The sequence below is a fragment of the Sipha flava genome, unplaced genomic scaffold, assembly GCF_003268045.1.
Source record: "Sipha flava isolate LNK unplaced genomic scaffold, YSA_version1 181_pilon_pilon, whole genome shotgun sequence".
Taxonomy (NCBI): domain Eukaryota; kingdom Metazoa; phylum Arthropoda; class Insecta; order Hemiptera; family Aphididae; genus Sipha; species Sipha flava.
The window spans coordinates 974,202-1,000,969 of record NW_020272220.1 but is presented as its reverse complement, the minus strand read 5'-3'; the positions used below and the strand labels follow the sequence as shown (position 1 = coordinate 1,000,969).

Genomic DNA, 26,768 nt, shown 5'->3' with positions numbered 1-26,768 from the left:
AAAATAAAATAATTTTTAATAATTTAAAAAGTAATTTTAAAAAAATTTAAAAAAAACATAAATAAATTTTAAAAAATCCCAAAAAAATTAAATAAAAAATTAGTTAAATTAAATATATATGATACAATTTCTTTCAAAATTGTTCACGGATGAAGCCGGGTTATTCGGCTACTATATACGAGTATACATATATCGTATATATCGTACATATACGGCGGCTCACCGAAAAAATTAACGCTACGTAATACGTAATCATACGAGTGTAAATAAAATTAAAATAATTATTATTACGTGTCATATTTATTGTTTTTTATTTTATTGTTCATGTATTTTAATAATACAAATCAATAAATATATTGTTGTTTTGGGCACTCATAAGGCAATGAAATCATTGAAAATAAATATCTTTGTACATTAAATCAACATATATAAAATGTAATATGTACAATATAATATTATACATGCATAATAATTATAATTTTATATTGGGAATTATTTTAGTGTTTTAAATACATTATTGTCATAATACTAGAGGTAGATTCCTAACAGGAAACCGGAAATCCGATAGCAGATGGCAGTTGGGCAGCAGTAAATTACTATACCTATTGTGTTACTACAGGCGACAGGTGAGTGCATTCGTGCGTTGACTCTTGAGTGGTTGGATGTGTGTACTAACATCACTAAATTCGTTTTCGATTTTATTCGTCATACACATTTCGAGAGTGCGACGCCAAACTTGATTTTAAATATTTCGTTTAATACCATTAAATTTCTAGTGATTTTTATTATTTATACCGATTCTAGATCATTTAAATTTTTAAGTGATTTAACAAATCTGATGATGGACGAAGACATACGATACCAACGTCTTCCACAATCGTTTTCAGTCAGAGAGCTCGGTTCTTCCGAAGCCAAAGGTTTATGGGGAATAAAACACACGCGGAAACCGGTCGACTTTATGGTGGCTAAAGCAAAAACTTCACCAAATCCATTACCACCTCAAGTTGAGCTTCGAATTACTGAAGGCGGATGCGAGATTATTGGAAACAAATTTAAAAAAAAATTCCCTATACACACAGTTTCTTATGGAGTTCAAGTATGAATAATCTTTTGCAAACATTTTTTCTCTCTTATACATGAATAACCAAGTGCTGTATCTTAAAAATAACATAGGATTTGGTTTATACAAGAGTTTTCTGTATGATTGTCGTTAAAGAACAAATTAGTACAGACAGAAAACCATTTGATTGTGTAGCGTTTGTTTGTGAGAGCCGTCAAGCAGCAAGAAATTTAACTTATGCTCTAGCAACAGCATTTCAAGTAATTTATTTAACATTAATTGTATGCCTAAATTTTAATAGATAAAATATTTGATTTCTGAAGTGGACCTAGAATTGATTCATTTCTTATTTTTCAAATTGACTTATAACATTAAATTCGTTTGTATAAGTACTTGAAATATATGCAATTTTATATTTGTAAACTCATAATTTTTTTTTTTTTACTATTTGATTTTATTTATGTAGGCTTATAGCAGAAAAGTACGTAATACTGGAGCGTCTAAATCTCGTTTTGCAATTGATTTAAGAACATCTGATGAACTAGAAATGGATCTTAAAAAAATCGATTCCGAGGCTTAATGTTTTCCAGTTGTTTATTTTAATTTAAAGTTAACTGTCGTTTGTTAAGAATATTGTTTATAAGAGTTGTATAATTTGCAAATTTATACGTTAAAAATATACATATGTATTTATTAAAGTACACAAAACAGATTTTTAACTTATAATACATAATTAATAAGTATTAATATATTTAAATGAATTTATATTATTGTTATGAATTATATGCAGGCAATAATTATCTTCATTCATGTATGTATTAAATGTATTAATTATTGTTAGGAAACGGATTGATATGTGCAAAAGATCCTCAAAATATGCTTTCAAAAGTGCTGTTATATTCTAAAAAATATGCACTTATAATTAAATAAAAAAAATTTTTTTTTAATCATGTAAACATTTTACAAATATTGTAATACGAAATTGAACCATCGGTTTTTAAAATATCCTTATGCTCGTTAACATATGTCTATAAACGACTCTTAATTATTGTTTTTACTTTGGGCATTTAAAAGCTACGAACGAATAAAAAAAAATCACTTAACACAAAAACTGCTACAGGTTTATTCGTAAAAATATACGCACGAATGCATACACTGACTGGTCGGTTTCCATAATTCCGTCAAGTTCAAGCGTTCAACTTTATCATATGAATTTATTTATATTAATATAATTTGTATATACTTGTACAGTGGCGTTTATAGGTTTTAATTTCGGGGGGGGGGGGGGGGGGGTATCATGTATAATTGAGAAACTCAATTTTTTTATTGATTTATAATTTCAAAAAAATATAAAAACTACAGTTTAATAAACAATTTTTTATTAGTCACTCAAAATTCACCACATATTTTCTTAAAAGAATAAAAATATTTTATGAATATACAATTTTAAATTATCGCATAAGCAATATTCTCAGTGTCGCAACAAATTTTCGAAATAACTCCTAGCCTTAAGACCTATTAATGTCAAAAATAACAATTTTTAACAATGGTGTTTTTCATTTCGGGGGAGGGGCTCGGCCCCTCCACCATAAATACTCCCTTGTACTCGTATGTTACATACGAGTTTGTTATTTTATTTTTGGCTATAACGACAGGTTTACATTTTATCTATATTATGTGGCTGTGAACGTGAAAATATGAGGTAAATCAAATATATGTGCCATAAATAAAAATATGCACTATAAAATTACAAATATGCATGTAATATGCAAAATAAAATTAATGTTATTTCAATAAAAATGATCTGAATCGAAGGCAATTCTCGTCAGATTTCAAAAAACTTAATACAATACATGTAGGTATGCATTTGAATATAAATTCGTTCCCTAATTATTATGTATAAATAAATTGTAAATATTATTATAAATCATATTTTACTATAGATATAAAGTTGGTACATTTAGTAAAAATATAAATACCTAGTGTTGACGCGGAAAGCATATGGGTTCAATTAAAACAATAAAATTATGTAAGCATTAATTATAGAATTTTTGGAGCATTATAATATATGTTGCGAAATTTAGACATTTTAATTAGTATTTTTTGACAACAATAACACTATATACTTTATATTACTGTGTATGTTCGATTTAATTTTCTTCATATTCTCCTATAATGAAAACTGAATACTTGCTTTCCTTTTACATTCTATAAATAATTTACGATAACCGATAGTGTACCTAGAAACAATTAGGTATTTTCCTTTTTGCCCTGTCCCGAATTGTTCTATGATTACGTATATTGACCGATGCAAAAAAAAATGTTAACTTTTAAAATAAATTTACTTAACATCAAACAAAAACTACGTACATGTGCTGTAAATAAAAATTAAATTGCCTACATTTGTCAAATATGCATTTTGCTCAGAAAATATGCAATTACATTTTTTTATATTTCAATCCGTTATGACTTAAAACAAATGTACTTATACCTGTACCTATACTTAGACTATTCTGTTATCATTATTAAACAATAAGCAAATGCAATAAGTCTGAACCCTAGTTATATATAATAATAATGTATTTTTGTATTAGCTAATAAATATTTAAATTACAAAATGCAATTACAAAATACTTAATTTTTTTTTCATATCAAAATAAAAAAAAGGTCATTCAATATAATGTATTAGTATAGGGATTTCAAAATCTGACAACCCTACCTAATACTATTATCCAGTTCGAAGACATAAAAGACGAAGGACGAACTTTCACCACTATTATTTAAATAATGAATTTATAAATTATACAATAACACTCTGTTTTTCTGTACATAATAAGGTAGGTATATTCACATGAAAAAATTTGAAGGTGCTATTTTGAAACTGGGGGTGCAAAGTACACCTAACCCCCTTTCCTCCAAATTGCGTCTATGATTACATGCAAAAAGTAAATAAGTACCAATTATGTCCAATAGAGTAATTGTTATTTTGTATCATAAAACATAATATAATAATATGTCTATGCTGTATATCTATAACCACGTTCTTAGATGGTACCTTATAAAGGTGCGTCTACACGATGGGCCAAACGCAAACGAACGCGAATCTAGACAAACTTGCCGTTCGTTCGCCTTCGTTCTGAATACTACTGTTTGTGTCTAAATTGAACAGCGAATTTACTGTTAGTTAAAATTCGGTTGCATTCGGTTACAGTTTAGTTTACTTGTAGGATTTACTTTTTTCTTAGTGAGTTTTAATTTTTATAAATTATTTTCTATTTTTATCTCCAAATTCGCGCTCGTTCGTGTTCGGTCCATAGTGTGGACGCGCCTTAGACCGTGTCTAAAACTAAGTCTCTTATTCTCTTTTCCATGAGGTACTCTGTGAGATTATAAGAATTATGATAATGATTATCACTTATCAGTTTGTTATTACTTGATTACATGTATTATCCGGCACTCCGGTTTCCTTTTCTACGTATAGAAACGTTATTACAAATATAAACAGTTATTAGTTCCAACACTGTTGTAATATATTTCTTCAATTTAATAATCATTTTAGTGCATTTAAATAAACTAACAATATGGTATGTATTTTTAAATTTATTTTTCATTAGATAATATCCTTTATTTTATTACTTATATTTTAATGTCTCATAATATTTTATCACATTATTTTGTTACAGTTACCTCTATCATTATTAAAAACTGCCCAGAATCATCCGATGGTAAACATTTTATTGTATAAACTATTAATGTATTTGTCATTTTTAGGTTCTAATTCAGTTTTTGAAAAAAGTATTACATAATATGTTTAACAGTGGTTGTGTTTGTTGAAGTTACAATTTAAAATATAAATGCTTTTTCATTTATACGTTGTGAAGTATTTTATTTTAATATATTAGTAACAAGTTTTACATTTTGAACAATATTTTTCAATAAACATAAAAATAATTTTAAAATATTAGAAACAAACAAACTTGGGATTATATTTAAAATAATAATAATAATAACAATAACAATTATGACTAAAACATTATGACATTAATATGATTAAAATACATTTTTTTTCTATTTTATTAGTTGATCTTAAGTAGTAGTATTTATTCCTGTACATTAAGTACCTTTAATGGTATAAAATATAATAATTTAAATTTCATATTATTAAATGTATTATAAAACCATTTTTTTTTTACAGTTGGTTGAATTAAAAAATGGTGAAACATACAATGGGCACTTAGTGACTTGTGATAGTTGGATGAATATCAATTTACGAGAAGTGATCTGCACCTCAAAAGTATGTATAGCTACTAGAAATAATATTTTGAAACTTATTTGTTGACAACAAGATTTACAAATTTTTACTGTAGAGAAATGTTTATCAATGAGTGGTAAAATAAATACTTTTTATATTTTATTCTACTAAAATGTTTAAAAATGTACATCCTAAGAAAAAAAAATTTCAATAATATACAAATTAATTACATTTTTTATCAAACTTATTTCTAGTGTAATACTTAAACTAATTTACTATATTTAGCTTATTTTATATAATTATTTAATTTAATTAATTTAAAAAAATACCAGTTATTTAGATAAATTACACTCCAAAAACAAAAAGTAATGTAGTTAAAGATAAATCGGGAAAAATCTTATTTGAAAATGAAAAAGTTGCAGAAAGATGGAAAAAGTATATTGAAAAATTGTATAAAGGAGATGAGATTGAAGATGAGGAAACATTGAAAGTGAAGAGATGTCAATATATATTAATTGGGGCCACAAATAACCAGAGAAGAGTTATATGAAGCATTGATAGATCTAAGGAATAAAAAAGCAACAGGAATAGATAAAATACCAACAGAAGTACTAAAGAACCTAGAAAATTCAGCAACAAAAAAGATTTTTAATGTCATCACCGATTGTTATGAAAAAGGAAATATCCCTAACGACTTTGTCACAAGTAAATGCATTACATTACCTAAAAAGAGGATTGCAAGTGAATGCTTTAACTACAGGACAATTTCCATCCTATATCATGCATCAAAAATACTTCTAAATGATATAAAACATAGGTTGAAGAATTAAGTAGAAAACCAAATAGGAGATGATCAATTTGGTTTCAAGAAGGAAAGAGGGACAAGATAAGCAATACTAGCACTATGTCAAATTCTTGATAGAAGATTAAATGTAAATAGGAATACATAAGCCACTTTCATAGACCTAGAGAAAGCGTTTGATAAAATAAATTGGATGTGTTTATTTAGAATGCTGAAAAACTGATTGGAGAGATAGAAGACTTATTTTAAAACTGTATAAAGCTCAGACAACTATAATTTATATTTATGGAGCAAAACAAGCAAAAATTAGAAAAGGAGTCAGGCAAGGATGCCCACTATCACCATATTTATTTAATATTTTCATTGAAGCATCATTAAATGAACCGAAAAATAAGACAGGAAGAATAAAGATCAATGGATAAAGGATTTTCTACATCCAATTTCCAGATGACATTGTTCTGCTAGCTAAGTCTCAAAATTATATGATTAAAATGCTCAACACCTTAGCGGATATATTCGATAAGTACCAACTGAAGATCAATGGGCAAAAAACAAAAAAAATGTTGATAAGTAAGATTAATAGCAAAAATAAAGTAAATATAAAACTAAGAAACAACCATATACAACAAGTTAATGAGTTTTGTTTTTTGGGAAGCTTAATTATGAATAGAAACCAAGTAACGGCTGACATAAAGAGGAGGATAGCTCTTGCCAAGCAAGTTTTCCTCAAAAAGTATAATATATTTAGTAACAGACACCTTAAACTAAAAACTCGTAAAAATGTTATTAAAACTTTTGTATGGAGTGTCTTATGTTATAGATGTGAGACATGAGCAACAAATACTTAAAAAGATAAGAACTACCTACAAGCAATGGAAATATGGCTGTGGAGGAAGATGTTAAAGACCAATTGGATGGAATGAAAATCAAACGAAAAAGTTTTAAATGAAATAAGAAAAAAAAGAAGTCTAATAACAAACATAATGGAGAGAAAAATCAAATGAATTGGGTATCTTATTCGACACAATGATTTTCTTAATAACATATTTGAAGGAAAAATAATGGGACGAAGACCAAGAGGAAGACTTAGAGCTAATTATTTTCATGACATAAAAGAGAAGATGGATTGCGTATCTTACAAAAAATTAAAAGAAGCTGCAAAGGACTGACACACATGGCTATTTCGACAAGGCATTGCCTTTAGATCATGATGAAAATAGATTCGAGAACTAGTTATACATAGCATTATGAGTTAATGACTATGGATTTATCTGTAGATAATAACTATGTATTTTTATTTCTTTATTTTATATTTATATTTATATTTATATTTGATTTATATTATGACCTTAATTATGTTTATTTGTATACCAGCCATACAAAATAAAATTGGCACTAGAAGTACAGCAGTCACTCGATAATTCGAAAAACTCCATAAATCGAACTAAAAACTTAGTCCCCTGAGAAAACCTCTATAATTAGAAGAAAATACATGTATTCCAGTCCCCTCAATAATTCGAAATGTCTGTTGGGGGGACTCAATCTTCAATTCGAATTTTTTTTTCTAGAACCTAAAATTCGAATTTCCTTTAACGCGGTTATACGTATGTTCATACGTATAAAGTATATTCATATGTACATATATTTGACGTACTCGTAATGAAATTTATAACGACGGCAATTAAATATCGTAGTTTATACATTTTATCGCACCTTACCTACCTAATCTAGACTTTAATCGTATAATTTATCATTTTTATGTCAACATTACGAAAATTTTTCGAGCATTCTGAAATGGACGAAAAAGGATGCGATACAATTTTCAGTGCTATCAGTAAGTTAGATAACGTTACGGACCAGATTGTGGCCAAAAATTTAACACAAAAAAAAAAGAACAGATTTCTTTAAAATCTAAAATATAATAATATAATAAATAAATGTAAAATATAATATAATATGTATAATAAATAAATGTAATATAAACATATAATTTTTCACCTTTCTTTAATTTGAATTAATTTTTTCCCTTCGATTATACGAATACTCGGTAAATCGAAAACCTCTTTATATCGAATTTTTAGCTCAGTCCCTGAATTTTGAATTATCGAGCGACTACTGTATATTCCTGAATGTAAATGTGTCAATTTGATTATATAGATCAGTGACTCCAATACTGTGAGGCAAGCCTTCCATGAGAGTCATAAGCACTTATTTATATTGTATATTGCACTACCATTTATTTATTTTAAAGATTGATAATGATTTCCTTATATTTAAATAATAAAAAATATTTTATTGGAAGGTGTGATTAATTTATTTTTATTTTGAGGATTTGTGATTAAAAAAAGTTTGAGAACCGCTAATATAGATTGTTAAACATAATATAGTATAAGTGTAAAATCTATGTAATATGAATTAGTTATCAAAACTGAAAAAAATTATTTATTAATAAATATTTTTCACATTATACAATTATAAATAATTAAACAAATGATCATTCATTTTATTTATGTACCTACCTACATATTAATTAATGACTTTTGTTTTATTTTAGGATGGAGATAGATTTTGGAGGCTTCCAGAATGTTATATCAGAGGTAGTATGATTAAGTATTTGAGAATACCAGATGAAATATTTGATATGGTGAAAGAAGATATTGTTGTTAACAAAGCCCGAGGTCGTACTGATAACCAGAAAAATCGTGCTCCAAGAGGTGCTAGACAAGGTAAAATGACTAGCACTTTTTAAGTTTGAATGTATTTTACAAACATTGGTTCATATAGTTTAATTTTTACTTTGATGAGTATTTACTGACTGAAAAAAATTAAAGTTAATTTATTTACATAAATAATTTTTGAATGAACATACTTTTGTTTAGAATCAAATTATGTTTAATTTAGGTTAATACATTTATAATATTTTAGGGTTTGGTGGACGAGGAGCTGGTGGTAACAACCGAGGTGCTGGACAACAAAGAGGTGGACCTAATAAGTTTAGGGGTGCAAAATGAGTTTTATATTTTATATTTAAGTTGTATTTATATAAAATGTGTATATTTATATTCAGTAATGTACTAATGTTTAAAAATTCTCATGTGATTCTTCTAATAAAACTACATCATCTGCATATGATAGTAATCCTATTGATGAATTTTGTAGTTTATAGCCTTGTTGGTTTATATTACTTTCCCTTATTACTTTTTCTAAAACTAGGTTAAATAAGATAGATGATAGGACATCGCTTTATCTTAAACCAGATTTTACTTATACCAGATCCGAAATCGGGCTACTAATCTTAACTTTTACTTTTGTTTCCATTACACTTATCATAATTAGATTTATTAGATTATTGAGGAATTTGAACTCCTAAAGTATTTTCTATATGCTTTTTCTATGTAAATAGAGCCATATGCTTTTTGGAAATTAATGATAAGGACGTGTACTCCCTTATCAAATTCCTAAGTTTTTGAAAGACTATCCTTTATCACACCATCTGTCGATTTTAATAACCTAACTTTTTTTTCAATATATTTAGTTCCAGCCACACTTTTCTGAAAAATACTAAACTCAATTTTTTTATTTAATCTATAAGTTTTGGATCATTTTTGTTGGTGTTTTATTAAAAGAAAGACTAACTATGATTAACTATCATTGTATCAATTAAATTTAAAATTAAATTAACCATTACTTATAAATTATTAGTAACTATAACCTAAATACCATAATGTTCAGTTCTTGACTTGGCAAAATTAAAAGTGGACTCTGTTTACTTTTAAAAAAGAACGTCCCCAAAACTTGTGAAGCGTTATAATTATAACGTAATAATAGTAGGAGATGCTAAAATTTTGGAAAATTAGTTGGGGTAATGCGTCCCTCCTCCCCTCTTCAAGTCAATCACTAATAATATATTGATGCAAGAGAAAATTATATCCTTTATCTTTCTATGAAGTTGAATATCCATTTCCTGCCTTTTTTTTATATAAGCAACCTGTCACTGAAAAATTTAAATTTTGTTTTGTTGGTCAATGTCAATACTCGTATCGAGGATCTCCCTCAAATATGTATTTTTGTGTAGCAGTATAGATAACCTCAATTATGGATTTTTTTTTTATTTACCACAAAGTAACAAAGTATGTTACCATAAACGAAGTAATTTGTTTTTTATTGTAATCTTAATATAATTAGTATTAGATTAAAATAATTTTATTTCAGTCATTAATATCAAATAGCTTTTTTCTTAAATCTATGATTGAATCCCATCATTGTTCTATATATATATATTTCAATCAAAATATTTTATTAAAATTATAAACTTAAAATAAATTTAATAAATTTGAATTATAAAGTTCTCGTTGGGAAGCATGTTTAATCAAGACTTAAACATGCCAATTTGAGAATAATTTTAATAGATAGGTATGTAAAGTTTTTATTTTAATACAATAATATATTATTGTGAATTACTATAAACACACTGTCCACATTTTTACACTCAATGGAAAAATTGTATATCTTAATACACGCATTGCCTGAAAAATGCGTTAAATATCAATTTAGGTGGAATTTAAATGTTAGTCCATATAAGAATTAATGTATTAGGTATTTTATCAATAGGCTAATTACCGATTGAGAAAATTACTATTAGGAAGATTACAAGATGGTGAGTAAATAATAATTAACCTCATTATTATTAAACTATCATAATACTATAAATTTCTTAGCCATCCGATCGAGGCCTGTATAAAGGTCAGATTTTAAGGTAAATACATTTTTAGCCCGGGAAAACATTGTGAAAAACCCGCAGCACCGGAAAAACTGACACATGGCTCATGGAAAATGTAATATTTATATAGAGATTACTGAAAAAAGTTTGCTAAACAGACGGTAATAAGGTCTAACGGAAAAAAAACGAAATCGTTAAACAGCTGCAGCGAATCGACCAAAACGCGAGGTAAACAGATGAGTTTTTTGGTAGATTATAATATTAAAACACAGTTTCGTATCGAAGTGAGCAAATTATCAAAAATGAATAGTTCACAACTGGGTATAGACGTAAAATATTATTTAGTCTTTGGATGTATTATTTATGTATGCTCAGAATATTTACGAAACCGTTAACACTGTCCTTGTCACTTTTTTTTTGGTCAATGATACTGTTAATAATCTGATGGACAACTGACTACTAATTTGCAGTCAGTAATCACATTAGAACTATTATATTTTTAAGGAATCTATAGTGTATATATATATATATGCCGTTTTTTATCTGAATATTATTAATATATGTTTATAGTGGCGACAAATTTAAAAAATATACAAAAAAATAAAATGTAATATTTACTATTGTACCTATAAGGTATTTATATAGTTTTTGTACATTTTTACTACGATTGTAATGAATTAAAATAAAAAAAAACAATATTCTAATTTTTCTAATCCAAATAAAACAAAAATTTTTCTTGCAAGTTATCCGTAGACATATATTGATCGAAATCTGAAACTATGAATCATTTATTAAAGGACATATTTACTTTGTTCAAATTTTGTAAGGACATATTTACTAACGAAATTTGAATATAAAAACCGCTTTTGCATAACTTCCGATTCTATGTAATATGTGTTGACCTTACAAATAAACGTAATATTATACGATAATATTAAATTCATTGAAATAAATTTGATAGTTAAGGCTATTAATTTTAATGTAGTTACTTGCAATTCTATTATCATATGCATAATTTAATTTTACATTTTTGTACCTATAGGTTATACATTAATAATGTATAATATATATATATATAATAATTTTTAATATTTATTATTTACATTATATTTTTATACTGAATTTAGTAAGCAATGTGCATATGTTTAACCAATTGTAGGGATATCGGTACAATATTTCTTACTTAGTTGAAGAATTAACGAATACTTAAAAGTAAATAAATATTTTCAAGGGTATTAATAAGAAAAAAAAAATAGTGTGTATCTACGTCCACTAAGACCAGCAACTGAAAATACGCACTATAACCTTAGATAAAAATATAATTTAATCTGTGACATAACCACAGACATAATACATGTTAACTCCAAATAGTGTGGTTTTCGAACAAATTTAATGATTACGCTATGACAAATAATGGGCAAAACCGACGCGTGAACTACGAAAAGTTAAATTACTTACAAACTACTGTATAACTTCAATCTATTGTACTTTCAAAAAGTTGATATTAAAAGCCAATACGATGCATTAATATCTAACACATATTTTTGAAATATAGAAAAATGCAACCTTAAAAATTGCCGATGAGTTGTCACCGATTCTAAGAAAATAAGGTCGATGACTCAGCGTGCGTAATATGTACTGTTCAGGCGTTCCCGGAGGATTTTTTTTTTGGGAGGAGCTTACAGCACTAGCTGTAAATATTTGAAATATGTACTATCCATCGTATTTTCCCACCAAAACGTTAAAATGTGAAGTATAATTTTTATGGCAGTGATCTCAAATTCAAATTACTAACGGGCTGTATATATTTGCGTAAAAGGTTCGCGGGCGAAACTTTTTTTTTTTTTTTTGCTCATTTTAATATTAAATCTAAAATAACAAAATAAATTAAGACAAAATGTATTTCTCTATGACAAAAACTGACATTGTACTGTGTATTGATTTTTTTTTTTAATAAGTAATTATAATAATTTATTTTTATTTTCGAGCAGCATTTGATACTTGACAATTCTTTTTTCGTATCAGGCTGTCGAAAAATAAAATATTTTATAAAAGGAAAAATAAAAAATCAAAGAAATTCATTACGGGCCACATCGAAATGGCTCGTGGCCCGCGTGTTTGAGACCACTGTTTTATGGGATTTCGGGAGCGTTATCGAGCCGCATTACCACGGCATACAAACATGCGTAAACCCTATAGCACGGAAATCGAACACCATTTAGGGAAAAACTAAAAACTTGGTCATAGTACACGGCAGCGATCATTATCAAGGCATGCCGGAAAAGTTGGATTTTCGTTTGACTCGTACGTACGTTTGTAGACGCGTAACACACGGTCGGTTGAAACGGCACGGAATACCCTTCGAAATGCAGCCGCGTCTTCTGCACGTACGGCAGTGACGAGTGCCAACTATAATATTATTAGATTTTTGGGGAGGAAAAAAAAAAAAAGAAAAGGAAAAAAAAGGGCACTCGCTTGGCTTTGCGTGCCGTGGACTCGAGGCGGCGGCGGTAGATGAGCGGGTCGAACGTGCGTTTTTACCAGTCCACGAGGTACGTTTCGGGTACCCTCGACCCGTGTGCGTGTGCAGCACGTCGTGTTCACCGACATACGAAGACGTGCGTGCGCGGTAAACGTAACATGGCAACGCGTTGATATTATTGTGCATTAGTGTGTAAAAGCGCCTCTACATATTATTATGTGCGCACGGTACATTATATATTATGAATTAACTGTCCTGCGTGTTCCGCCGGTTTCGTGATGGATGACGGGCTAAGGGGTGGTGGGGGGAAAAAAATAGGTATAATTTTCCTCGAAATCGTTCTCACGGGTAGGAGTGAAAGAAAAACGAAAAAAAAAATAAACAAATAAAGGACGTTGTTTACGCCGCGGCGGCCGTCACCGCCACCGACCGGTTTGTCCTTGATGGGTAAAAAGTATCGTTCGCCTCGCCCTCGTGTACCGTCTCGCCCGTTAAACCCCGCCGTTCCGCTCGTGACTGGGACAATGGAACGCGGCCGACAGTGCTGCCAACCACCGTGACGTACAGTGTTGCGTGTGTGTGTGTGTTGCACTGCGGGCCGCCCGTGTGGTGCGTGCGATTCGCTCGCGTTCCATGCCAATCGCGAAGGAGATCCCCCCGACCCTGAGCGTCACCATTCGTGAAAATGTGTAGTAATGTTGTGTTTTTTTATTTTTTTATTCCCGTCTATCGACGGGTTTGATATTTTGATATTATCTCGTCCGACGCTATCATCATCACGGTAGTTTTTTCAACAATAAAGTAATGTTACGGTGTGATGTAATAAAATCCGATCCGCAGTAATAGTTACAATAATAATATTAATATTAGTAATAATAATAATTAACAGTAACAGTTAAGATTGTTGAAAGTAATGAATTAATATTATACCTATACATTATATTGTTTTGTTATAACGCGAAATGGAGAAATCGAAAAACGTTGTAGGTGGTTTCGGTGTTATCGTGATATCGGACAATTATTGTTTATGACATCGATACTGGTACGTCGCTCGTTGTGGTGCGCACGGTTTTTTTAAATTTTTATTTCCTCGTAATTCGTCGCTACCCGTATTTCGCCCTCGAAAGAAAATAATTCGAATCTAATTGGCGTGTTGTTGGGTCGATGAGGATTGCTGGCCGTGTGGAAATAGGACTGTCGCACGCAGATCGTTACGCCGTTAGCAAGTAATGTTAATGTATTTTACGTAGTTATTTCTATTTTAGAAAATATTTGTTATCTCGTCGGACATGTCGATCGTTTCCGTTCCAATCGAAATGTGTTTTTAAACGACGTCAGCCGATTCAAAAAAATGTTTATCAAATATTTATATTTATTGCCATTATGTCGTAATAATATTATCCACAGGTTGTTATTCTTTGTGTGTTCATGAGTTTACATTAGATTACCCATTTAATTGTTTTGACATCACATTTTTTACAAATAGGTCGATTTTATACTTGGTATGTACATGTTTAAAACTGTATCATACCTATTAACCCGCCCATTAATAATTTAGCCAGTGCAATTATTGTAAAGGATAAAGAAAGTTTTAGGTTTATGTGAGTAATAATCATATTTTACATATTGTTATCAATGATTTTTTTACAAATTATACTCGAGTACTAAGTATTTTTGTTTACTTAATTGTATTAAATTTCTGTCACTGCTTAATATATATTCGCTTTACTGTTAGATACATTTTTTTAAATGTTATTATTTTGAAAAGTATCCAATTAAATTTGTTTCTAATGAGAAAAAATCAGCCTTTAGGTTTGATTTAATAATTATAGTAATCAAAGTTCATTTCTTTTGATTTTTTCTTATTATTTTAGTCATTAAATCCACTGATATTTTTTAAATTAATTTTATGAACTAATAGGTAAGATTTTTTGCAATCATACATGCTGCCCATTAGACAATATAATTTTCTCATCAGCTGATTTTAACCTCAATAAGAATTTTAAAATCAATGTCTTTTGTCTACTAAGCTTATTGGTTTTATCAAACATTTGATTATTCTGTATACTTATACATAATAATATATTGTTTAATGAATATAGTTATTTTTTTTTTTTAAATGTTAATGGTTTTTAATTATCAATGTTCAAATTTTGTTTGTAATTTTTTTAAATATTTAAGTTTCTTATCATGCCTAAATTATTTATGTTTCTTAAAAACTTGTGATTGTTTAATCTATTTTACTAATTATTTATTTTGTATCCAATTAAAAACATTGTGATCATAATTGATTTCTGTGGTAAAAAAAAATGCTAAACAAAAGTAAGGGTTATAGGCTCATATGCATTATTTTATTTAAGGTTGTTTCAAAATCTTTTTTTAGAAGAATAATTAATATATTTTTGCATTCAAGATTTTAAAATTATTATCTATTATTTTCTTATGATATTAGGTAGATTTGGTTATGTTTTAAAAACATGTATAAAAGTTGAATTGGATTTTGATGTTTAATGTGATGTTATGTGATATTATTTTGGAAGGCTAGTCTCATATGTGATTTTTATATTTAACTTTTATATTATTAAAAGTATTGGTATGTAGTATATTTAATAAAAAATATATTATATTTTAGAAATTGTTCTTAAATTTTATAATATAGTATTTAAATATAAAGTTAAAAACTGAGATATTTTGAAGCAATAGCTGTTTAAAATTCTAATTTGTGCAACAAAATATTTATTATTATGATGTCATGTGATATTTATTTATTATATTTTATTTTAGATATGAACGGTGGTGTAGAAATTGTGGTGACAGAAAAGTCTGGGGAAAAACGTTTGGTTACTGTCCAAGGAGCAACTGTTGAAGGATCAGATGACCGACGGTAAGAAATTTTTATAAAATGTTTTTTAAATTACAGTCTTAATTTTTATAATTATTTAATATTTTGTTTTTTGTATTTATTGTCATCTCAGTTCAAGACAGCAATAACTCGAAAATATTCAGAATTGAGTTATCTACATGATATTATTTGCAAAATTACAATAATTTCGATACTGTAATGCAATAACTTTTTAGTTGCATCATTCATCTCTAGAGGTCGTTTATTTCATTCTAGAACCAGTAGTTCATAATTTGATTTATTGCAATCTTGAACTGAGGCGTCGATATGATTCTCTAATTGACAAAATGTTTATGATTTTAGCACCTTTAAATTTAAACAAATAATAAAAATAATCATTATAAGAAATTGTATAAACATATTGTAATACAATCTGGTAATGATGGTAGTTAATTTTTGTTTTGATAATATGCATGATGCTAAGTTAAGGTAATCTCTTCAGCATAATATATTAATAATTTACAAGTAATTTGATATCTATAATATGTATTAATTATTGTTAATTTTAATATGAATTAAAGTTAAACTATTAAAAACATTTATTTTTATAGTTTTCTAATAATTTGTTTAGAATACATTTTTTTTTAATTAAATTAAACTTGTTTTTACAAATGTTTTCAATTTATTAATAATGCTATAACAATGAATATAAAAAGTATCTGTACAAAAAATATTTTAATAATTATAATTATTATTTATGTTTTTATTTTTAATTAATATTAATATTGTAAATTATGTACTTTTTTAGGGTCCATGAAAATATTGGATATGGAATATTTGTTCAAGGATTAAATGGGGTAAGCAGCTTAACTTAATGATAGAAAATTCATTATTTTTTTTTAAATTTATGCTTTTAGTTTTAAGTGCTTATAAAATATTTTATTTATTAAATATATTTTAATTTGATAAATATTATAAATATAATTTTGTCGAATATTTTTTTAGGATTTAGCCCATTTATTGTTGGACCAAGAAGAAGTTGGTACTATGACTGTTGAACATTTAGCCAAAATAATTAATGGCCAACAAGAAATAAGTGTAGCTGGTCAAATTCAATTAAATAACTTAAAAATTGAAAATGTGGATATATCTAATCAAGAAGGTGGTGCAGCAGAAATTTATGTTGCTGAAGGTAAGGATTCAATGGCAATTGATATGGCTAATGAAGCTGTTGAAACTTGTCAAAGTCTCATGCGACCTGACCCAATGGACGAGTTGCAATGTCAAAAATGTGGTAAAAGATTTGCTGACATAAATACCTTAAAATCTCATGACACAACTCACGGAGGTCATAACGTAGAATGTAAATTTTTATGTACGGTTTGTGGAGAAAAATTTGATAAAGCAAATGCATTGAGTGCACATTTGGTTCAACATCGTAATATTAAGTTGCACCACTGTGAAGTTTGTGGATTAGTATTTTCTGATGACCAAGCATTAAAAGAACACGCTCAAGTACACTCTCGCCAGAAACTGCACCCTTGTCAAAAGTAAGGTTTTATTTACTTATACACTTTTTATATGTTTTGAGTTATTTATTTATTTTATTTATATTTTTTTAGATGTGATAAGAAATTCCCCTCAAGTTATAGATTATTTCGTCATATGACTGTTCATACAGAAAATCCTCCATTTATTTGTGATCAGTGTGGTATAACTGTGGCAAATAAAAGTGATTTAAAACTTCACATCATGAAACATACTGGTAGTGCTGTGTATACTTGTACAGAGTGTGACAAGAGCTTTCTTAAGCCATCTTGTTTGCAACGTCATTCAAGTGTTCATACTGGCGAACGACCGTTGCATTGTAAAACTTGTAACATGACATTTACTTATTCTAGTAATTTGTGTGGACATTTAATAGCTAGTTCTAAAGCAAAGCCCCATCCATGTACTATGTGTGAAAAATCATTTAGGCGTCCATCTGATTTAGAACGTCACATGATGATACATACTGGTGAACGTCCATTTGTTTGTCAAGTATGCTCTATGTCATTTATTACAAACTATAATTTGAAAGTGCATTCAATGATTCATAATGGTGGTTTGCCATATCCATGTACATCTTGTGATAAAGCATTTAGCAAACCTTCGGAATTGCAAAGACATAAATTGGTGCATTCAAGAGAAAAACCATTTTCATGTGTCAAATGTGAAGCGACATTCACAAATCAAAGTAATCTTAAAGCTCATATGATAACACACACAGGTCGAAAACCTTTTCCTTGCCGTATTTGCAATAAGGGATTTACTCGTCCATCAGATGTTAAGCGTCATATGCTTACACATACTGGTTGTCGTCCATTTGCATGTGATGTATGTGGTTTGGCCTTTGCTGACTCATCCAATTTAAAAAAACATTCATTAACCCACTCAAAAGATGATCAAAAACTTACGTTACAACATCAGTGTCCATCATGCTGTATATCTTTTTTTTCATTTGAGCAGCTCAATGAACACATGATATCTGGAAATTGTACCAACAATAGTGGTCAAGCAGAACCCAAGTATTCATGTAAAGAATGTGGTGCTACGTTCAATCATGCCTTACATCTACAGGAGCATGCCATCATGCATTCCAATCATCGGTCTGTGCACAGGTGTGATGTGTGCAATAAAACTTTTATTCAAGAATCATTTTTGATTGCTCATAAGGCTTCTCATACGGAGTCTCGGCCCCATCGATGTGACATTTGTTTAAAAAGGTTTAAGAGCACATCTCATTTGAAAAATCATGTTATGATTCATTCAGGTGTTAAGCCCTTTGAGTGCACTGTTTGTAACAAGTCATTTTTAAAATTAGCTTCGTTGAGACGACATTATGCTACTCACGATCGAGTAAATTTCTCATCTGCTGTTTGCCATCAGTGTGGAAAATCATTTTTGAATCAAGAATATTTGAAAAAACATAGTGTAGTTCATACTGATGCGTAGTATATTATAAATCAATATGTATTGAAAAAACTATGTTTTGTTTTTATCATTATTGAATATTGGTTTGTACATTTTTGTAAATATAGAAAACATTTATTTTTAATAATTTTAAGACAAATATCATTTATTCTTTATTGCTTTTATAGTTTCAATATAATTGTATTGTTGATTTTAAATCTAAAAACTTATCGAACACTATTATATAATATTTTAGTTCTTATGCAATTATAATAAACAGAGATTTTATAATAAGAAAATTACATATTTTTCAATTTTAACATTCAATATTCTAATTTTGTATGAATAATATTGTGCATTGTAAATAAAATTAATGAATTTGTAAAGATTATAATTTACTGAATTGCCACAAGTTCCGATTATGTACTTTTTTTTAAATAAAATAGGCTGTAAACTATTTACACCAAATGTAATTCATCTTAAACTTAAATATAAACAAAAACATTATTTTATTTGAAATAATTATTTTTATTTTTAGTATTAACTTTATATACTAATTTAATTTTAGCTTTTTAGAATATAGAAATAACAGACTTAATGATGACTGCACATATCTTTTGTTCTTCCCCTAGTTAAATTATATAAAATGATCACTTATTAGAATTTATAATACTCTATGACTGATGGTTTATTTTCTTCAGTATATTCAGTTTAAAATTTTGGACTTTCAATATTAAATTCATTTTTATAGTCCGGATCTTATATCAAGGTATATATGTTTATGTGCAACTTATTTTAGTATGTGAATTGTAAATAATACGCTAAGCAATATATAATTTTTCTTTTTTTAATTAATAGGAAACTTTTATGTATATAAATTAACTAAAAATATTTGTATGCCAGTTATACATACTATATATAATATATATATATATATAGGCTTGTATTTTAGTTTTTTTTGTAATATATAAAAACTTTTTTTAGCATTGTCATATTTTGAATTGGACTGTACAAAATTATATTTTAAATTAATTTTTATTTACAACTTCAAACATATATTTATGTTAAAAAAAAAAATATATATATATATATTTACAGGAAAATCAAAGTTCTGCAATGCAATGAATACATATACTAATGATCACAAGAAAAATTATGATTTGTGTATAATTTATAAATTGTACGCACACTATATCGTAATGCACGCTAAACACTTGCAAGTCTCTAGTTTAAATGTCATTGTATTTTTTTTTTTTTTTTATCACCATTCAGTCATGAAATGTATTTTAATTTTCATGGTTGAGGTTATACTAAAATAAAAAATTAATTGCTTATAAACCCAGGTTTCCTTGTTTGCGACGAAGTGTTGGGGTGCCAGGTTCCCATTTACCTGGTGTAATAATTTCAATCCTGGAAAAATGTATTTTGAGTTAAAAACAATTGTCATATGGTGAATGATGGTATGATTACTTTCTGATGCTAGCCAATTGTTTACGTTCTTCTTCAAGTTTCCGTGCCTTCATTTCCTCTTGGGCTATTCTCATGGAGCCCTCCATTTCCTGCAATGTTTCCATGGTTTGTCGTTTGGCTGATCCTGATTTACCAGTTTCCTTCACAGTGAAGAACATAGGGCCTAATTCAGCTAACCAGTGACCGTCTACAGCTGTCACTGTTTGCATGTATTCCTATTAAGTTATGAAAATTATAAACTTATCAAAATATCATTTATTAAATGTAGTTTTAAACATGTATACATTTAATCAAAATCAAAAACATTTAACAAAACGTTTATAACAGATTTTATGACTATTATAAGAATTAAAATAAATAAAATTATTACCTCATATTACATAATTTCATTTTAGTTCAAATATAAATAATGTTAAAAAATTATCAATTATGCATCAAATGAACAAGAAGTATGAACTTGAGTTTATAGACAAAAACATTCACAAAGTTGTATATATTTTATTGATATTTACCTTAGATGTCATTATAAGTTCATGATAAACTACATAGTCAGGCGTAAAGCCCATGCCAAACAAAGCTGATGTAGGATGTAAATGACAAGGCATGCCGGTACGACAGTTTACATATTCTCCGATACCTTTCAACCTTGCTGCTTGGTGGAAATATGCTGAAGAAATTAATTAAATCAATAACACATACATAATACAATGGGGAACATTTTTTTTTCTCATCACTAACCCGAACAAATGCATTTGCGTATAATATCCCAATCTGTACCGCAAGATATGATTTCCATTTTTTGTTGAACCATAATATCTTTTAGTTGTTGTCTGACTTCACGAACCTTACGCATGGCTTTTATGTGTATGAAATGTTCATTACACCACGATGCTGAGTAACTATAAATATTTGACAAAATAATTGCATATATAATCAACATTTTATCATAACAACTTACTTGTTTTGCTTCCATTGGTTATAAACATTCAACATCGTTAAATGATCAGATTCGGGTACTTGGAATTTTTCTCGAACACTATCAGAATCTTCTTCACGGCCTTTAGGTCGGTAGAAAATAGAGGGAACGGATAACATGGAAACTATAAAATAACATTAAAATTAATTTGATTTTCTAAAACATAAATTACACTATAAAATACATTCTGATAATAATTTATTACCAATGATTAGTACATCTGCTGTACACTTCATTGCAGCCGACACAATTAACATTTTACACTGAGGAGGATCTAATGGAAATTCAGCCATCTGACGTCCAAGGGACGTCAATTCTCCAGTATTGTCTAGAGCACCAAGTACCCATAACTGATATAAAGAATTTAATATATTATCCTAAAAAAAAAAAAAAATTGATAAAAATCATTTACTTATATGATTTTCATATTGTAGAAAATAATACTTGTGGTGGAGGATCCATGAAATGGAATTGAAGCAAATCTTGCACTCCCAATGATTTCAATAACAATACAGTGTTAGCTAAATTGGTCCTTTGAATTTCAGGAACCGTGCCCATAAGCAAATCATCTTTGTATTGTCTCTCAGTGTATAGTCTTTAATTTTAATACCATATTGATTTTAATTCAATTTTTTTTAGCAGTTATTTAATTTCAAATTTTCATACACAATTATATTTTGACTAGATAGATATTAACTATAAGACTCATTATACCTGAAACATTGACCAGGGCCAGTACGACCTGCTCTACCACTTCTTTGGTTAGCGTTGGCTTGACTGATGGGATAGATTTGCAATGCATCCATACCAATTCGAGGATTGTAAACTTTCATTTTACAATAACCAGTATCAACAACAAATTTTATTCCATCGACTATAATAAAAAATATGTGCGCATTTGATAAAATGACTAAATGATCATTTATAATTATATTAATTATTCAAATAAACTAAAATTATTAGTCAGCATACATTTTATAGATATATACACAGTTGGTATAAAATCATTAATTACCTGTTAACGAAGTTTCTGCAATATTTGTAGCAACAACACACTTTCTCAATCCATCACTTGATTTCTGAAAAATTTTAGCTTGTAAATCTGAAGGCAGTTGAGAATAAATTGGAAGCACTAATAACTGTGGGGCATCAGCTATTTCATTTAATCTTTCTGCCAGTGTTTCACATGTAACTTCAATGTCCTCTTGACCAGGCATGAATATTAAGATATCACCTAATAAATATAAATAATAGTTATTGCAAATTTTAAATATTTATTTAACTTGAAAATATTAAATTGTTAAGCTTTCCTTCATGAGGTTGTAAATGTATTTGTAATGCCTGTTTTACAGCAGCTTCAACATAATCTTCACATGGATTTTTGCTGAACATTACTTCAACAGGGAAAGTTCGACCCGGAATGTTGAATGTTGGAACATTACCGAAAAACAGAGAGAACTTGGATGCGTCCATAGTCGCTGATGTCACAATCAATTTGAGATCAGTACGTCTAGTTACTACCTGGTTAATGTTATATTATAATGGTTAAAAAACTATGGTGAATTTGGAAATTAAAATGTATTATATTTTTACTTCTCTTAGCAGACCAAATAGAACATCTGTGTTCAATGATCTTTCATGAGCTTCATCCATAATAACAGCACTGTAATTGTCTAGATCTGGATCTCTCAATGATTCTCGAAGTAATATACCATCAGTCATATATTTTATAACAGTTTTCTATAAAAGTTAGCCAGAAATTTAGACAATTATTTATATATAATATTATATTATGAATAATATTTTTATTTAAAATATTTGATGTTGTACAAACCTCAGAAGTGCAGTCTTCAAAACGAATTGCATATCCTACTTCTTCTCCAAGTTTGGTGTTCATTTCATCTGAAACACGCTTGGCCACTGACATGGCAGCAACTCTTCTAGGTTGAGTACAGCCAATCATACCAAACTTGCTATATCCTTCTTCATGAAGGTACTGGGTTAGTTGAGTAGTTTTACCACTACCTGTTTCACCAATTACAATGACGATGTTATTTTCTCGGATGACATTTAGTAGTTCTTGTCTGGCTGCAAACACAGGCAAGTACTGCCGCTGTTGTAAATATGTTTTTTTTCTAGCAAAATCACTACTGGCTTCTGGAGTGTTTTTAATATGTTCAGCAAACTGCTGGTCAGTTTTATAATCTGTTTCTCCTTCTTCATCAATCCGTTCATCTTTATCATCTTCTTTCTTTTTGACCCCCATTATATTTCCTATAGCAGTACCTGCTACTTCCCAATGTTTTTTTTGCGCGCGTTTTCTTTCTTTTTGTTCTCGAAAAGTTCGAACCAGCATTGAACCTTTTCTGGCAACTATAGCTATATCTGAAGTTGGATCTTTAACTGGTATAACAGGCTCTGGTTGTTTGGTGAATACAATACGGCCGTCCAAAAAGGGGGGTACAATATTATGTACTAAGAGATGAACTCTAGCTTCATTATCTTCATCAAAGTCTTCGTCTAAGTCAACAGATACTACTACACCACTAGTCAACATACGATTACGTTCCCACAGTTCATTATCCTGAAATAAATAATAAATTAGTACCAACATTTTTTTAATAGAAATTTTACATACTTTATTAATTTGTCTTTGCTGTGCGGACATTCGTTTCTTTTTACTCTGGGCCAATTGTTGTTCTTTTTTTTTAGCATATGATTCACTGACATCACTGAATGGATTATTAGTTTCATCAACACCTTCATCTAAATTATACCATTGCCTGTCTAATCGATTTTGAGCTTCTTCCCATTCATCACGATCAGTTTCACTAGCCCATAAAAAGTCATTTTCTACAATATAAAATTAATTGTACTCACTATTGTATTTATTTAACACTTAAAATTATAATTATAAATTCTAAGTTAAAAGTGATCACTATTAAAATTTTTTTTTTCAAACTACAAATGATAATAACAACATAAAATTATATAATTTTTGTAACCCACAAATCTTATAATAAAAAAACAATTAAACGTTATACAATTGTACCTTTTCCTGGTTTGGGTGTAGCTCCAGAAGCACGATGGCTATCCCATTTGTTGTATTTATAAGCTGGTGTAAACCTAGGAGTTCTAGTTGGATCATCATCAATACTTCTTTTGGGCGTTGGCATGTCCCAAGTAGATGATTTATACATAGACATATGATCATCTTCATCCCAAGCAGTTCTAAACATGAAAAATTAGACTTTTTTTAGCATAAAAAATAAATAACTAGAATTTTAAGGATTGTGCACATAAAAAAAAAATACTTTCATCAATACAGTAAACAGTCTTCTTTTTCTCCCAACTATTTGGGGTTAACCTCCTTTGTCCTAAACCTCACTAGCCTTGATTTTTTACATCCCCTACGCACACATCAACAGCCCTCATATCATTTTCAATCGCATTCAACTATCTCTTTTTTGGGCTTCCTCTTACTTTTTTCTCTTCGACGTTCGTTTTCATAACCACTCTTTTTTTAATACAGCAAACAGTATATAAATAAATATTTAGACTCAGTAAATGTTACTTTTTATAAGTTATATTTTATTTTATACTTGTTTTAGGTCATACGGACATGTACTTAAGGTTATTTAACTGTTATTTTCTCAAAAGTTGCATGGAAAAAATTAATAATTATTTTAAATAAAATATTGTAATAAGAAAATTTAAAATTATACATTATGCTTTAAAAATAATAATAAAATATTTAAATTTCATACATTGATGATAAAAATAAGAAACAAAAATTTTACTCTAACCAATAGTACTTTATTTAAAATTAAAAATAATTTATTATTATTATAATAAAACTCAAATTTTAACAGTAATAAGAGTTACTTATATAGTGAATACTTTAAAATTATACAAATACATAATATTAGACATATGGTACTTACTAAATTTTTTACATGAATATTGTTGTAAATAAATCTGTAATACAAGACTAACCTTGATGGTGTATCTCTAACTCTGATATTAGGAGTTAAAGGTTCATCTTTACGTCTAATTGATGGTGTTCTACTTGACTGATGATCATGGTGACTTCTAGGATGGTTTTTATATGGCTCATTTCGCCTATTCCTCTTGTCATATCTATCAGCTAAAAAAAAAGATATTTAATTAACTAAATATATAAAATAATATATACATATATATATATATATATATATACTACTCACAATTTCTTTTCTCATGGTGACGATCTCGTTTATTTTTCGAATCTGAAGTAGAATAATGTACACCACGGTTATGAGGTTTTTTCAATTTTTCAAGCTTTTCAATAGCTTGTTTTGATAACCCTCCAGTATATGTTGGAGTTTCTTCATGAGCAGATCGATAATGTCTATACAATTTAAATTATTTGAAATTAATAATTAAAACTTACTATTAAGTCAAATAGTACCGTTTTTTGCTTTTGTGTTTTAAATCATCAATTGAAGAAGCATTTTCAACCTTTTGTCCTTCATCATCAATATCTGCAAATGGTTGTAATTTTGACTTTCTGTTTTTTTCTTCTTCTCGATCCAACCGTTTTTGAACTAAAAAATCACAGAATTTAATAAGTTTCTTTAAGGAAATAATTTAAAATAATCAATAAAATAGAACAATTACTTGCTAATTTGTCTAACCCTAGAAGTGAACCCTTAGGTAAGTCAGGTATTTTAAATTGAAACTGTTCAGCAGGTTTTGGCTTTTTTTTAATGATCAAACCACCTTCTGTGTTATTGTAACCGGACAATTTGTGTACACCATCTTCATCATCAGACATTTCAAATGAATTTAATAAAATATAAAAATGACAAATAACTTAATTTTTCAAAGTGTTTCACAACGTTATTAAATTTCAAACGAAAACCAACAAAACAATATGAAACGAATTTTTATCAAATCTTATCAATTTAAATAATATTTTGGAATCTTGTTTTTTGATAGAGATTGGATTTGTTTCTATTTTCCTTGCTTCGGAACTAACGTTGATATAAAAGACTGCGATCCTAAATTTACGGGTCTGTTTATACGCAATCGATTAGACCAACATCGTCGTTATCATTTTGTTGTTATCGAAAGTAAAATTATTATTATAAATATAATTTTATCATCAATTATAAATTTATAATAAATGAATTACATTATTTTATTTGTTACATTGTAATATTAAGATATA

At 28.2% G+C, this 26,768-nt stretch overlaps 4 protein-coding genes across 4 annotated transcripts; 3 read left to right on the top strand and 1 right to left on the bottom strand.

The window, feature by feature from the left end:
• Positions 1-621: 621 nt before the first annotated feature.
• On the top strand, positions 622-1,758 carry LOC112680877. Its single transcript, XM_025551101.1, has 3 exons — positions 622-1,096; positions 1,174-1,320; positions 1,527-1,758. The coding sequence occupies exons 1-3, from the start codon at positions 839-841 to the stop codon at positions 1,638-1,640; spliced, it is 519 nt and encodes a 172-aa protein (XP_025406886.1). The 5' UTR covers positions 622-838; the 3' UTR covers positions 1,641-1,758.
• A 2,738-nt stretch (positions 1,759-4,496) lies between these two features.
• Positions 4,497-9,265, top strand: LOC112680874 (U6 snRNA-associated Sm-like protein LSm4). Its single transcript, XM_025551098.1, has 5 exons — positions 4,497-4,644; positions 4,744-4,785; positions 5,256-5,354; positions 8,669-8,840; positions 9,040-9,265. Exons 1-5 carry the CDS (start codon positions 4,642-4,644, stop codon positions 9,123-9,125), a joined length of 402 nt encoding a protein of 133 aa, XP_025406883.1. The 5' UTR covers positions 4,497-4,641; the 3' UTR covers positions 9,126-9,265.
• Positions 9,266-13,953: 4,688 nt separating this feature from the next.
• LOC112680907 (zinc finger protein 883-like) lies at positions 13,954-19,194 on the top strand. The gene is made up of 5 exons (XM_025551146.1): positions 13,954-14,542; positions 16,101-16,200; positions 16,967-17,015; positions 17,164-17,708; positions 17,781-19,194. Exons 2-5 carry the CDS (start codon positions 16,103-16,105, stop codon positions 19,150-19,152), a joined length of 2,064 nt encoding a protein of 687 aa, XP_025406931.1. The 5' UTR covers positions 13,954-14,542; positions 16,101-16,102; the 3' UTR covers positions 19,153-19,194.
• Positions 19,195-20,166: 972 nt separating this feature from the next.
• LOC112680906 (pre-mRNA-splicing factor ATP-dependent RNA helicase PRP16) lies at positions 20,167-26,564 on the bottom strand. The gene is made up of 18 exons (XM_025551145.1): positions 26,216-26,564; positions 26,007-26,142; positions 25,783-25,946; positions 25,553-25,703; positions 24,609-24,787; positions 24,195-24,409; positions 23,391-24,140; positions 23,150-23,296; positions 22,867-23,077; positions 22,572-22,790; positions 22,271-22,430; positions 22,001-22,151; positions 21,762-21,933; positions 21,539-21,680; positions 21,319-21,479; positions 21,093-21,247; positions 20,581-20,795; positions 20,167-20,520 (listed from the first exon to the last, which is right to left on the bottom strand). The coding sequence occupies exons 1-18, from the start codon at positions 26,370-26,372 to the stop codon at positions 20,442-20,444; spliced, it is 3,564 nt and encodes a 1,187-aa protein (XP_025406930.1). The 5' UTR covers positions 26,373-26,564; the 3' UTR covers positions 20,167-20,441.
• Between the last annotated feature and the right edge of the window lie 204 nt (positions 26,565-26,768).

Coding starts and splice junctions, on each gene's coding strand:
- LOC112680877 (XM_025551101.1), top strand. CDS start 839: ATGATGGACGAAGACATACGATACCAACGTCTTCCACAATCGTTTTCA. Junction 1,097..1,173: donor CAGTTTCTTATGGAGTTCAA/GTATGAATAATC, acceptor AAAATAACATAG/GATTTGGTTTATACAAGAGT. Junction 1,321..1,526: donor CTCTAGCAACAGCATTTCAA/GTAATTTATTTA, acceptor TTATTTATGTAG/GCTTATAGCAGAAAAGTACG.
- LOC112680874 (XM_025551098.1), top strand. Junction 5,355..8,668: donor AAGTGATCTGCACCTCAAAA/GTATGTATAGCT, acceptor GTTTTATTTTAG/GATGGAGATAGATTTTGGAG. Junction 8,841..9,039: donor TCCAAGAGGTGCTAGACAAG/GTAAAATGACTA, acceptor ATAATATTTTAG/GGTTTGGTGGACGAGGAGCT.
- LOC112680907 (XM_025551146.1), top strand. CDS start 16,103: ATGAACGGTGGTGTAGAAATTGTGGTGACAGAAAAGTCTGGGGAAAAA. Junction 16,201..16,966: donor GAAGGATCAGATGACCGACG/GTAAGAAATTTT, acceptor GTACTTTTTTAG/GGTCCATGAAAATATTGGAT. Junction 17,709..17,780: donor AAACTGCACCCTTGTCAAAA/GTAAGGTTTTAT, acceptor ATATTTTTTTAG/ATGTGATAAGAAATTCCCCT.
- LOC112680906 (XM_025551145.1), bottom strand. CDS start 26,372: ATGTCTGATGATGAAGATGGTGTACACAAATTGTCCGGTTACAATAAC. Junction 21,681..21,761: donor AGCAGATGTACTAATCATTG/GTAATAAATTAT, acceptor GTTATTTTATAG/TTTCCATGTTATCCGTTCCC. Junction 21,480..21,538: donor AACCAATGGAAGCAAAACAA/GTAAGTTGTTAT, acceptor AAATATTTATAG/TTACTCAGCATCGTGGTGTA.